The 13,517-nt window shown below is 49.7% G+C and overlaps 1 protein-coding gene across 4 annotated transcripts in view; it reads left to right on the top strand.

Moving 5' to 3' along the window:
• The window catches only part of GARRE1 (granule associated Rac and RHOG effector 1), a 79,850-nt gene extending 72,944 nt beyond the window's left edge, over positions 1-6,906 (top strand). For all 4 annotated transcript variants that reach the window (XM_058529121.1, XM_058529123.1, XM_058529122.1 and 1 more), the window contains 4 exons: positions 750-915; positions 1,919-2,056; positions 3,691-3,769; positions 4,276-6,906. In XM_058529121.1, coding sequence (XP_058385104.1) covers positions 750-915; positions 1,919-2,056; positions 3,691-3,769; positions 4,276-4,584 — 692 coding nt within the window. In that variant the 3' untranslated portion in view covers positions 4,585-6,906. The remainder of the gene's footprint in view (positions 1-749; positions 916-1,918; positions 2,057-3,690; positions 3,770-4,275) is intronic.
• Positions 6,907-13,517: the final 6,611 nt, after the last annotated feature.

Below are 13,517 nucleotides of genomic sequence, written 5' to 3'. Positions count from 1 at the left end.
TTTATTTTTTTCCCCCAAAGCCCCAGTAGACAGTTGTATATCATAGTTGCACATCCTTCTAGTTGCTGTACGTGGGACGCGGCTCCAGCATGGCCCGAGAAGTGGTGCGTCGGTGCGCGCCCGGGATCCGAACCCGGGCCACCAGTAGCAGAGCGTGCGCGCTTAACCCCTAAGCCACGGGGCCGGCCCTCTAGCCACCTCTTAATGCTTTCTGAAATTTCATCTTATTCTGTCTTCATTCTGCTCAGAATGAGCAGGTCTGCCATTGATATCCAGGAAAATACTGGATCAGAGTTGGGCCCAAGTGGGAATGGCACATATTCTCTATCTGGCTGACCCTCATGCTTTGATAACTTTCACGTTATCAGTTTGCAGAAGTCATTATCTGATTTTCTAAATTGTTAAGAATGTAGCGCCAGACATTGGACAATCTTAACGTAAACTAATATTTGTCTTTAAAATTTATTCACGGATAAAGTGAACCTTTTCTGTTGTCTCTTTCTGTCTTTCATTCACATGCAGCCTGCCTCTGTCCTAGGCATAACCCTTCCTGACAGTCCCTGTGTGCTGAAAGCCCCCTCTCACCATAGCAGGCTGCTGGGAAATACTGCAGCCAGCTCAGGGCTGCAGGCCTGGCAGCTCCTCACCACTTGCATTGTGTGAGTGACCAGCACATCCTCAGAAAGTAGGGAAGGAAACAAGAGGCCACATTGGCCCCAAACCTTGTTTGTCCCTTTGTCTTAACACAGTGGGTTCAGACCCCGAGTTTGCACGCTATGTGGCTGGAGTGAGCCAGGCAATGCAGCAGAAGCGGCAAGTCCAGCACGGTCGCCGCCCAGGCAACCCCCGGGGCCACTGGCCACCCATGGACGATGCCCATCGGACCTGGCCTTTCCCAGAGTTCTTCACAGAAGGGTGAGTGCTGGCTGTGGCAGGGAAGCCGAGTTTGGGACCTGGGTGTCCCCCTTGGGGCCTGTGTGCACTCTTATCAGGCAGTTCAATTCTGAGTCCCCAGGGGAGAGAGTGACACGTGGTCAGATCTTCCGGGGGTCAGAGTTTTGTGACTGTCTGTAGGATGCCAGGTGGCGTGATGTGTCCCTGTGAACACACCATTGGTATAAATCAGTGATTTTCAAGACAAACTCTTCTGCCCTAAACAAGGATCTTATTTGATGGTGTTTGTGAAGTAATTGTACATTTAACATGGTCTTGATGCTGAAATGAGCATGGCTGTGAAACCCATGTGATTAATGAAATGTGATCCTCATAGCCTACAAAAAGCAAGGGTGAACGGTTCAGATTCCAATGTGTTGAGGGAACTGTGGATTTTCATTATAAAGACAACTGGGGATTGATTTTTCACATCTCTTTTTTTTTTTCTTTTTTCTCCCCAAAGCCCCAGTACATAGTTGTATATCCTAGTTGTAGGTCCTACTAGTTCTTCTGTATGGTACGCCATCTCAGCATGGCTTGATGAGCAGTCAGTGGGTCTGTGCCCAGGATCCGAGTCGGCAAACCCCACACTGCCGAAGTGGAGCGCACGAACTTAACCACTATGCCACCGAGTCGGCCCCCTTCACGTCTCTTAATTGCTACCTGGTTAATAAATCTGGACAGCTAAAGACCATCTCAACTTTTTGTTTGCTCTGTGAATTTCACGTACAAACCACAGGCTTCTGAGAGGAATAAAGTGCAGTGATGCATATGTATTACTTTTGAAATAAGGGAAAGGAAGAAAGCTTGAGTTTTTAGAAGAAGGAGAGAGATAAGAGACCACTATTTGGTTGTGAGATGAGTGCAGGGTAAAGTCTGTTCTTTTAGGACTTGGGTGTGGGGTAGGGGCTGGCCTTGGGGCTGTCTAGCCAGTGTCCAGGCTGGCTGCAGGAGGCTGGGACCAGCTTTTCTCTTTGGCTTTCAGAGATGGACTACTCAGCAGCTGGTCAGGTGCTCAGGGAGACTCGGCCAGCTCAAGTGATGAGACATCCTCCGCCAATGGGGACAGCTTGTTCTCCATGTTTTCAGGGCCTGACCTCGTTGCTGCTGTCAAGCAGAGAAGGTATGAAGAGATTTCTAAAGCAAAGGACAGAAGGGCACATGTATGTGGTCCACAGCTTATTCTTCTAGGAAGCTCAAGAGCCCCATTGCTCCCCATCGGCCTTGTGTGAGTGAGGCAGGAGGCCTTTTCCAGCATTGTCTTGCTGAGGCCTCTGTGGGGCCACCATGCAGGCTTATTGCTCGTGACTTAATGTTGGGTTGAGTTTTTGCTGGCAGAACAGTCTCATGCAAGTGGTAGCCAAAAATACCAGTATGACAGGCAAGAGAGGATTCTGGAGACAGGGTCTGCTGATGCTGGTCTGTGCCTTGCAGGAGGCAGCCCTTTCTGTAGGGGAAGCAGGACCAGGACAACCAAGTTCTAATGAGAACTCACCAACAGGCTTTGCAACTCCAAACAAGGGCCTGGCCCTCTCTGACCCTCAGTTTCTTTATCAAAGGTGGAACTGGATAAAATAACCTTTGAATGTATTTCAAAGTTGAAAAAAATAGTAATATAGTATACTCAAATGTAAGAAGTTTTCTAAAGTAGTCACAAAAATTAAAATGGGCCCTGAAATAAGAGAAGAATTTGGTTAGAAAGAATTGGAGAGACTGTTGTGGGTGTGAGGAAGCAGAAGCCCAGAGATGGCAGTCTAAAGGCCGGGGGCAGGACTAGAGAGCATGCAGGGCCTGCCTGGGTATCAGAAGTCATGCTGTGGTGTGGAAAGGGAGGCCAGGCTACACAGCCCTCGTGTGACATGGTCAGGCTTCACTGGATAAGCAGCAGGGAGCGGGTCGATGAAGACAGAAGGGTGCCTGAGTCACGATGCACACAGTGGGGATGGTGGTGATGACGGTGATTGCTAGTAACAAGCCAGGGTGCTTCTGTGTGCCAGGCCCTGGGCTGAGCATTTACAGTCATTTTCTCACCTAATTCTCCCAACCACTGTATTTGTTTGCTAGGGCTACCATAACAAAGTGCTACTGACTGGGTGGCTTAAATAGCAAACATTTATTTTCTCACAGTCCTGGAGGCTAGAAGTCCCAGATCAAGGTGTCATGAACCAAGATGGGGGGACTGCGGGAGGAGCAGGACTGAGCCGGGGGTAGCGTTCAAGACTTCTGTTTTAGACACGGAAGTTGGAGAGGCTGATTAGCCACCAAGAAGCCCCCAGGAGCACCCCGTCTGTGGAGACTGCCGTCAGCACCCAGGAGCGCTGATGGGCTGATCTGCCTGGCCCTGAGCCTGCTACGGCCTGCCTTTTTCCTTCAACATTATAACAAATTTTTTCATGTTAGTAGTAAAACTAACAGTCTTTTGTTTTTAAGTCACATATCCCCAGTGCATGGTAAACAGTCAGTCAGTAACTGTTGAATAAAGTAACGGAAGGCCAGGGCTGGTGGACTCAGAGAGCAGCTGAAACAGCCAGTGCCTGTCCTCATGCCTGCCACCCCACCCCACCCAGCCCTGTGACGGCTTGCAGGAGTACACCATTCAGTAGTGACCCACCTTGTCCCCCTGCATGCAGTGGACCCGCGACCTCCTCACCTCGAAACAGTGCCCAGAGACACTGGAGCCCAGTGGCTGTGGTGTCCCTGGAGGTAAGCTGGGCATAAAGCCAAGCGACCACTGCACTGAGCTCTTGATTCTTTCAGGAAACACAGCAGTGGAGAGCAGGAGACCAGCACGCTGCCCTCACCGCCTCTTCTTACCACAGTGGAGGACGTGAACCAGGTACTGCAGGCCCTGCTCTGGCCACAGAGGGCTGGCTCTAGGGGTCCAGACCATGAGCAAGGTTCCAAAGCTTAAGTTGTAAGAGGCCCTGAAGCAATGAGGGGTTCTTTGTAGTGAACAGCTTTTTCTCCCATGATTTTGACTAAATGATTAGCCGTCTCAGCTGACTCAGAGCCACATGTAGACGAAGCTCTTGGGCTGTGCTGTCCAGTATGATACCCAGTAGCCACATGTGGCTATTTAAATTGAAATTAATTAAATATAAATGAAAATGGAGTTCCTCAGTTGCACTAGCCATATGTGGTGAGTGTCTCCTATTGAACAGTGCAGGCATAGAACATTTCTGTCTTTGCAAGTTCTCTTGGACAGTGCTGCTCCAGGGCTGTGGGGAGGGGTGGGGCTCTCACCCGGTCTCCTAGATGAGAAGAAGGATCAGAGATCTGGGGAGGTGGGAAAAGATGATAAATTGCCAGAAACACCACTAAGAACCCTTTTCTGTCTTTCAGGATAACAAAACCAAAACGTGGCCACCTAAAGCACCCTGGCAACACCCTTCCCCGCTGCCCAGCACACTGCCCAGCCCAAGCACACCGCTCTATGCAGTCACCAGCCCCGGCAGCCAGTGGAACGACACCATGCAAATGCTGCAGTCCCCAGTGTGGGCTGCGACCAGCGATTGCAGCGCTGCCTCCTTCACCTACGTGCAGACCCCGCCGCCGCCCCCACCCCCACCAGCACACAAGGCAGCACCCAAGGGCTTCAAGGCCTTCCCTGGGAAGGCTGAGCGCAGGCCTGCCTACTTGCCCCAGTATTGACCCAGGGCCAGCCTGCCTGCCTGCCCAGAGCTGTTGGGGCCAGTGTCCCCACCCCAGGGCTGACTAGCTGGCACCAGCCCCCAGAGGACCAGTGCACCCCTGTCCCAGGCAGGGATCCTGGGGGATGGGGCTGGTTGGCAGCTCCAAGCCTTTAAGGCCTGGCTTCTCAAACTTTGGAGGCATCACACCCCTGGAGGGCCAGCTGAAGATGGAGGTTTCTGACCCTCCTCAGGGAGATGCTGGGGGATCTTCGAGCTTAATAAGCACCTCCGGTAACTCTGATGCGGGTGAGCCACAGGCCATACTTTAAGAAACACAGCTCTCAAGTTTGTAGTCCCACTGTGTGTTGGGAAGGCATCAGGCCTGAAGGCTGAGAGCAAAACTGACCATTCTTCTGAGACCCTCCCCTTCCCCCTCCTTAACATGTTGAGTGATGACCACACCAATCACTGTATTTTATAGCTATTTTTCATATAGGTTTTTAGTTAAAACATCTCCTGCCTAAAATGAATTGAATATTTTAAGATAAGAAATACAGCGGCTGGAGGTTTGTTCAACACTATCTTTATTTAAGCTTATACAAAATGGGCAAAATATAGAATATCTGTGATCAGAAGCAATCACCTGGGTTTTCTGTGGGTGGGCAGCCCCTTGCCACCCCAGCAGCACCCAAGGTGCAACCTTTATGGGATTTACAAAAGCAGGATCGTAAAACTGATGTTGGAGGCATATTCCTGATGGTGCGTGGAGATGAGCCAGCTGGCTGCTGTCCATGTGTGGGATGAAGTTACACCTGCTGCCCTCAGATCCTTCCACACGTGGCCAGAGGCTGCGACAGTCTCAGAACGTGGGGGTGTGGTCAAGGGACTGCATAGAGACACCTGCACTTGAAATTGCAGTAACATTTGTGAGCTGGCTCGAGACAAACCAATTAAGATGTAGATAGGAATTAATTTAAAGTCTTTTCTTTTAAAAACAAAACAAAACAACAAAAAAAATCACCTCATTTTCAGTTAACATGTGCCATTAAATATATAACCTCCTGTGGATTTAGGGATATTTTCCAGCCAGAATGGATCCAGAAGAATTGAATGGTGCTTAAATTGAGAAATAATAAATATATCTATATAGACTAGACATATCCCACTGTATATTAATTGAGGTTACAGAAGTTCTTTATATAAAACTTATTTAAATTTTTCATATGTCATCTTTTGAAAAGTCTAATTGAGAAAAATCCATAATATTTTCTGGTATGAAAGTTTGACAGTATTAATATTTTTTTTATATTTTCTTAAATCATTAAACCATTTTAATATATGTTAACTACTAATAAATGGTTTATTCTTTCTAACTCCATGTAAGCTTTTCCAGCAAAGATTGTAATAACACATTTATGTTCTCATTTTTCTACAGATATAAGTAAATTTATATTTAAAAATACCAAAAAGAAAATATATATATATATATGTATGTATACACACTAATTATAGAGGACCCTTAGGGTGTCTGAGCCCAGCCATCTGAATTTTTAGTACTGTGTTGCCAGGCTGTTTCCGGGCCTCAGGTGTTGTCTTTTGTGGTGTGTGGGGATGCCATTGCTTCCTGTACTTATGATCCTTTCACCGTGGGTTCTGAACATTCACCTCACCATGTTTACAGAGAACTATTTTGTACATAGACTTTTTCAGGCACGTGCTTTGCACCAACCTTGCGTGGCCCTTGTCTGTATTAGCTGTCACAGTGTGTGCACTAATCTCTGTTGAAGTTGTTTGTGGCTGTTTTACTTGTAAGATAGTTTTCTATTTCCTTCAGTAACGTGTCCACAGTACCCTGTATTTCAAGTTCTATTATACTGAAGTCCTCTTGTTTTAATAGTGCCTCCCCAAAGACCTCACCCTGGAGAGAGGTCAGTCCTTGATGCCCCAGCGCAAGTGACATTGACATCGCTAATTGTTACTTTCCAGTCTGTTTTTCTCACTTAAGGAAGACATTTTGTAATTGGATCTCCATGGGCTGTGAGACTGTGTGAAGCTGTTTGTGTGGTCTCCTTGTAGGTGCTGTGTTCTCAGCACCGCCTTGCTCTGAACACTGGTAATTCCAGGTGCTGCGCTCGGCAGAGGGGTCTCGCCAAAGCGCATGTGTGTGAGTGTGTGTGTCCTTTGCATGGCCGGGCGGGGCTGCCTTGCTCGGGCATCAGCAGGACATGGTGTGAATAGTTACAACGCTTCCAAACTGGAACTCTACATTTTGTATCTTACTTTTAAAGCTCCTATAAGTAAAATAACTATTGGCTTTATTAAAAGTATACATTTAATAATATTTTGTATCTCTGTTTAAAATGAACTGCAGCAGACACCATATCAGAAGCCCTGCCTGATTCACTACTTTGAAAAGCTGCACCCCAGTTGGTTTTTAGGTCAGCCTGTCCTCTGATTCTGAGGCCTTGCAAGGGGAAAGACCACGGCGGGTATTAGGATGAGCTGGGGTGAGTGGGCAAGAAGCATTACTACACCTCTCCTATTGGCTTCCCTGAGGCCAAAGCTGGGAGATGTGGAGCCAATGTGGTGGTGAAGGAGACCACCTGAAAGGATGCAAGCTCTCTCCTTGGGTTGTGGTCTGCCAGCACCCACACTCCACCAAGCGTGGGCACTGTGAGCTGTCCAGCCAGCGTTTCCAAGGAGTAGACCCAGGGATGAGGTTTCCCTCCACTCTGCCAGGGACCCATTGTGTGGCAGGCAGACCCTATCTCACAGGGACAAGGAGGACTAGTCTCACTGTATGACGCCATCCTCCTAAGCAGACGGAAAGATTGTACAATGGGAACCACAAAGGGAGGGTGGGTTACAGGGAGCTTCAACTCATGTTAATTTACAGCAAGACAGCACTTGATTGAAACTTTTTTTCATGATCTTAGGAGAAAAGGAGTATGTGAGCATTAATACATAACCTACCAGTGTAAGTACCACTCAGGCTTCTTTCTGCTGAGATGCCCAGAAGCTGAGCACAGGGACCAAGTCCCAGACCCTTCTAAGTGTACCTCAGGACAAGGCTGCTTTGTGACAGCCATGTTGCATGAGTGTGCTAAGGAATACACTGGAAGTTCACATTAAAATGCTAGCCAGAAAAACACATCTTATTGGAGCATGTTCCTATTGAACGTGAGTACCCGGTGCTATTCACTGACTTCGGATCCACAGCAGTGGTGGAAGCAGAGGAGGAGTCTGTAGCCTTGGCTACGTGCCCAGTGGGTGGGGATGGAAGCAGAACATGTTACACCTGAGCCCCAAGAGGGTCCTTGGAGGCCTAGGCTCAAATGAGACATGGAGGAGGACACACAGGCAGGTGAGGTCCTTGTGAGACTGGTGACCCTCTTTTCCGACCTGGGAGATCCGGAGAGAGTGGGGTGTCCAGCTATAGGAGTGTAGTTGAAACGCCACATGCCTACCACAGTGCTGTGAGGGGATGGCCCTCTGTGCACTGTGTGGCCCCTGTTGTGATCTGCTTCCTGGTCTGGAGATAAAGAGGAAATAAACTCCTCCAATGGCCAGCTCCTCAACTGCCAAAAAGCCATATACGTGGCAAGCGTCATTGGCAGGCTCCCAACTACATGTGCCTGAGAATCAGAAACCTCCAAGGGCAGGCTCCTGGAAGTAATACAGACAGCTGGCCTTATGATTCCACACGGGTAGGCTGGCCAGCCCCAGGCCTCAGCATGTCTGTGAGGGGACTGGATGTGGCTTGTGTCATCCTTTAAGAGGTACCACCATCCATCCACCCAGTTGCTCAGGCAGAAATCCTAAAAGACATTATGGATTTTCTTTACTCTCCTCGTTCAATTAATCAGCAACTCTTAGAAGTGTATCTCCAAACACATTTAAATTCCACTATATTCTTATATCTCCAGTGCCATCAACCTGGTCCTCACCTGGCTCCTTCCTCTCCCCCTCCGGCCTCAGGGTTTTCCATACACCCCTGCTACATCTACGTCGCCTCACCCGGTGCCCACGTGCCCGTTGCTTTCAGGGCTGTTCGCTGCTTGGGTCTCTCCATCAGTTCTCTTGGGCTAGGGCCAACCTCTACCCGGCTTTGTTTTTCATTATAGCACTTAGCATCCCCTGGAATCGTGTTTGCATTTGTCCCTATCACTACAACTAAAACCTCATGAGAACAAGGAGCAAGTCTTTTTCATGGCCATACGTCCACGTGCAGAACAGCACGAAGCAACTCCAGTCGAGCCTGACGAAACGAGGTGTTGCTGGGGCCAGAGGCAAGTTCTTATACAGAGCAAAAAAGTAGAACCAGACTTAAAGTAAAATCGGCTCTCACATCGGACTGAGAATAATACATGACGACCAGAGCTTGTACTAGAACTGCGAGGAGGGACGGACATTAGGAGCCGCGGGAAGGACTACGTAGCCCTTTAGTAAATAGAGAGTTTTCTATTCTCGTGCAAACCCACGCCCAAGCGCAATGGGGAAATCTTTTTTAAAGCCCTATCAATGGATTCACACGGAAACCTGGGGGCGACATCCCAAGGCGACAAACCTCAGCAGCGCAAGAGTTCACCGCGACGCAGGACAACGCAGGCGCCTTCTGGGGGCGCCGACACCGCCTCTCGCGTGCGCACGCGCACGTCCGCCCCCATCCAGAGTATGCGCACATACTCGCACACGTCCATCCCAGACGTGCGGACAGAGACGTTCGCTAGTTCCTCTCTCCGCAGCCCTGCTCCCGACCTGGAGCCGGGACATGCGCACTTGAGTGCGCCCCGCCTACTCCGGCCGTGCGAGGCCACACGCAGACGCGTGCGCATCGACTCCCTGTCTCATCTCTACCTGCGCTTATGCCGCCTGCCCTGTGCGTAGACACTTGCGCGCCGCCGCCTCGGCACAGTGGTTGCTGCCGCTAGGAGTTCCGGTGATGCGCCGTCCCCTAGCCCTCGCCGGTCACTGTGACTCAGCGTCCGCGGTGTGTGCGCTTCCCCGGAACAGCTCGCGAAGATCCTTCTGCGTGGATCGCCCCCAACCCGACCTCCTGCGGGCTCCTTCCACTCAGGCCCCAGAACTGCCGCCTCCACCCTGGTTGAACTTCCCCCCCACTACTCCCTGCGCCCTTACCCCCATGATCTCTTGGTCTCCAGTTCCTGCCTGACCCCTGTCCAGCGGCCCCGAATTAAGGCCTGGCTTATCTAAATGCTCATACCTCAGTTTCCTCATCTGTAGAACAGAGCTCTTGTTTGGAACTGTGCCCGCCACAGGCTCAGTAAGTGCTAGGTTCACAAATATTGAGTGGGGGCCAACTGGTTTTCGAAGGCTGCGCTAGGCTCTGAAATTAAACCCTTATCGAGAGTTAGGACTGTCCCTGGACTTCTAACTTGCCTCCGCTAAGTCCCGCCTTCAATCCACTTCTGTCTCTGGAGCCAGACCATCTTGTTGAGGGCACTTGAAGGTGTCCGGCGCTGGGGCAGGATCTCTTGAACTTCCTGAGCCAAGTTTTCTTTCGGTTATGGTTAGTCAGCCCTTGGTCTGGGTGCACATGACCGCTCTGAGCTTCACTGCCCCCAGGATTCCCCAGGATTCTGAACCTTACGCTCTGCGGTTTGCAGACAGGGCTTAGCACAACATACGGTGGCGATTGTGGTGAGGTTGGTAGAAAACAGAAGATGTAACTTTTGTCAGATATAAAATTACCTTACCTTGATATTTTTCCAAATTACAGCTGCCACTCCACTCCCCAAGATTTGATTAGCGATGGCACCCTCACGCTCCAGTGACTGATCACCCTCCCACACACAGCACCTTCCCTGGCGGGTTTCTCCCTACTGCCCTACACGGATCCTTAGATCCGGTCCTAGGTGACCAGTGTTAATGCAATGGTTGGCTTTTCCTCTCTCTCTGCCTTTGCCCACGCTGCTGTACTTTCCGTTTGAGATGCCATTTTTGGCCGTTTCCACTTGTAAAATTCTGCCCTGTCAATCAGAATTAATGTCATAGAGGCTTAATTGATGTTAAAAGTAGAACTGGGATGATGGGGAAGAGCCAGGAAGTGGCAGGCAGGTTAGGGTTGTGATTAAAACAGGGCTCAGGAATCCGGCAATCCTGTTAAATGGGCAGGACAACAGGATATCCCTCATAGGGCTGCTGCCGGGGTTATGTGGGAGAGAATTTAGCACAGAGTAAACTGGCAGGAGTAGTAACCATGTTAGTAGTTGGATGATGAATGGCTTTCAGTTAACAATGATCTTCCTTTGTTCGGCTTTCAATTAACAATTATCTTCCTTTGTTCTTCTTTTTCACGTTTTCTTTAGCTACTGTGACTTGTGGCCCTCCAGGTAGGAATCTTGGTTTTTGCTGCAATAGAAAATCCAGGTACCTTTAGAATTTCAAATGCAATTTCAAAGTACAATGTAAAACTTAAAATATTAGAGGGGAAATCTGGAATAGTTGAAGTTGCTGGAAATCACAGAGGCCAAACTGCTGGAGAAGTGCATTATAGGATGTCAGAAAGAAGATGAAACCTTCAAAAGGGCGATCATCAGAGGCCTCACCTGCCTCTTCTTCAGTACCCAAAGCTGCTCCTATGGCTTTTGGGTGAATGGGAGCAGACATTGGAGACGACACTGTGGCAGTGGGCAGGTGAACACCCATAAAACCTTTGGGAAGACTTGGAGTTGTAAATGACAGCTTAGTTCAAAATAACATCAATGCTAAGAGAAATCACTGATTTATGTTCCAGCTGCAGACAGAGGTGGCCTGGCCCCAGGAACTTGGGCCCTGTGATGTTCACTCTGGCATTTCTCTGGGGTCCTTCTCTCCATTGTTTTCCTTGAAACCAGGGACTGAACCTCAGGTCTGTCCTTTCAGAAAGGCAGCTTAACACTACAAAAAGCTTCGAGTTTCCCCTGCTGGTGCCAGGGTCACAGAAAAGGACCCTGATGGTGTGCTCAAGTCATACGCTCATCTCTGATACAATTATGGAGGCGGAGGAAGAAATATAAGTGTGGGAGGTAGTGGTTTGGGACAAAGACAACAGATGTCCACCATGGTCACCAAAAAGAGCCTACTAGAAAAAGGGAGTCAGTGGTTACTGTTGGGCTAGAGTCATCTGAGGAATCATAGGGCAAGAGGATGATGGGGCAATGGCTACTGAGACTGGCCTTCCTGTTGGATGAGGTTCTGTTCAGAAACACAGGATTTAGGGGTGGGAGTGCTGTTCTGTGCAGACAAGTGACTGGCTTGGACGGGAAACTCTGGTTGGAGTGTGTCTCAGGAACTCGGGTAGAACAGATGCTCTTTGGGACTGTCCTGGTTGTGCTGGTTATGGGAAGCTCAGTTAAATCTCATAGTTGACAGTTGGCCCAAAACTCCTCTGGGCAAATAAGGGCCATGTGGACAGGGCTGTTCCCTGCAAAGTCCTGTGACCACTCATTTCTTCCATCTTCAGCCCCTCCCTATTTTCCTTCTTCATCTTTAGGACCCCAAACCATGCCGGGCAGGGAGAGAAAAGCCATTTGCAGAGGTCAGAGGTGGCAGCGGCTGCATGGAGCTGGGAGGTGGGCCGGAGGAAGACCTAGCCCTGGGACTGTGGCAGGTCAGGGCACTCTCCCGGACAGCTGGCCTCTCTGGGGGAGCTAGGTGATGGAGAAGCTCAATTTGAGTGCCCAGTTCTTGAACCTCTTCTCCGCTCTGACTGTGTTCTCACCCTCTCATCCAGACTCATCTAGAGAGTCTCAGTCAAATGCTGTCTATTCACTGATTACTCCTAAGTTTTTCCTCCAGCTCAAACCTTTTCTCCCCTGTACTCCAGACATGAATACCCGACTCAACACCTCCACTTAGGTGTCTAATAGGTTTTGAAAACTTAGCATGTCCAAAACAGAGAGCATGATCATTGCTCCAAAATTTGCATCTCTCCAAGATGCAATGACAATTCCATTTTTCCAGGAACTCAGGTAGGAGACTGGATGTCACCCTTGACTGTTCTTTATCTCTCTCACCAGGACATTTTCCGTTCTTCACTCATGATATATCCAGATCACCATGCCCAACTCCTACTGCCTTGACCCAAGGCACCTTCATCCCTGGCCTGCATTTTCCTGCTGTGTTGTCCGTCTGATCCTTTGTAAAACACGTCAGATGATGTCCCTCTCCTGCTGAAAACCCTTCAATGGCTTCCCATCCCTCTCGAAATAAAAACCAAAGTTCTCACAATGACTTACAAGGTCCTATGTGATCTTGTCGCCTGCTTTCCCTCTCTGACCTCATCTTCTGTCCTTTTCCCCTCAGTCACTGCGCTCCAGCCTCATGTGCCTCTTTCTGCTTCTGGAACATCTAAGCGTGCTCCTCTCGGGAATTTGGTAGTTGCTTTTTTCGTTGCCTGAACACTTTCCCCCAGATGTCCACTTGGCTTGCTTCCTCACCTTCTGCAGGCTTTTGCTTAAATGTTGCCTCATCAGTGAGTTTTCCCTCGACCGGTCTATTCAAAATTGCAACTCCTATTCCGAGCACTCTTTCCAGCTTTCCTTTTCTCAGTAGCACTCACTAGCATCTGACATACCATATATTTTACTTATTTGTCACTTTTGTATCCGCAGCACCTGGAACACTACCTGTAACATGGAAGGTGCTGGAAGGAATTGTGTTGAATGAATGAATGAACGAACGAAGCAGACTGGGGCATGGGGAGCTCGGCCTTTGTCCTCTAGTCATTTCCAGGCAGAGGTTGGCAGAGTGGCAGCGCGAGCGGCCGCCCTGTTGCAGGGAAAGACAAGCCGAGGCCCCAAAGCAGCGGCGGCCGGCAAGGGCGCCCGGCGGGTGTGGACGTCCGGGGGGAGGGGGAGCGGGGGAAGGCGGGGCCCGGGGCGGGGCCGGGCGCCTGCGCCATAAAAGCCGGCGCGCGTCACGGCCATCCGCTCTCTGCGCGCTGCCCGC

The sequence above is a fragment of the Diceros bicornis genome, chromosome 34, assembly GCF_020826845.1.
Source record: "Diceros bicornis minor isolate mBicDic1 chromosome 34, mDicBic1.mat.cur, whole genome shotgun sequence".
Taxonomy (NCBI): domain Eukaryota; kingdom Metazoa; phylum Chordata; class Mammalia; order Perissodactyla; family Rhinocerotidae; genus Diceros; species Diceros bicornis.
The sequence above is the reverse complement of the archived record's forward strand: the minus strand, read 5'-3'. Positions and strand labels throughout refer to the sequence as shown.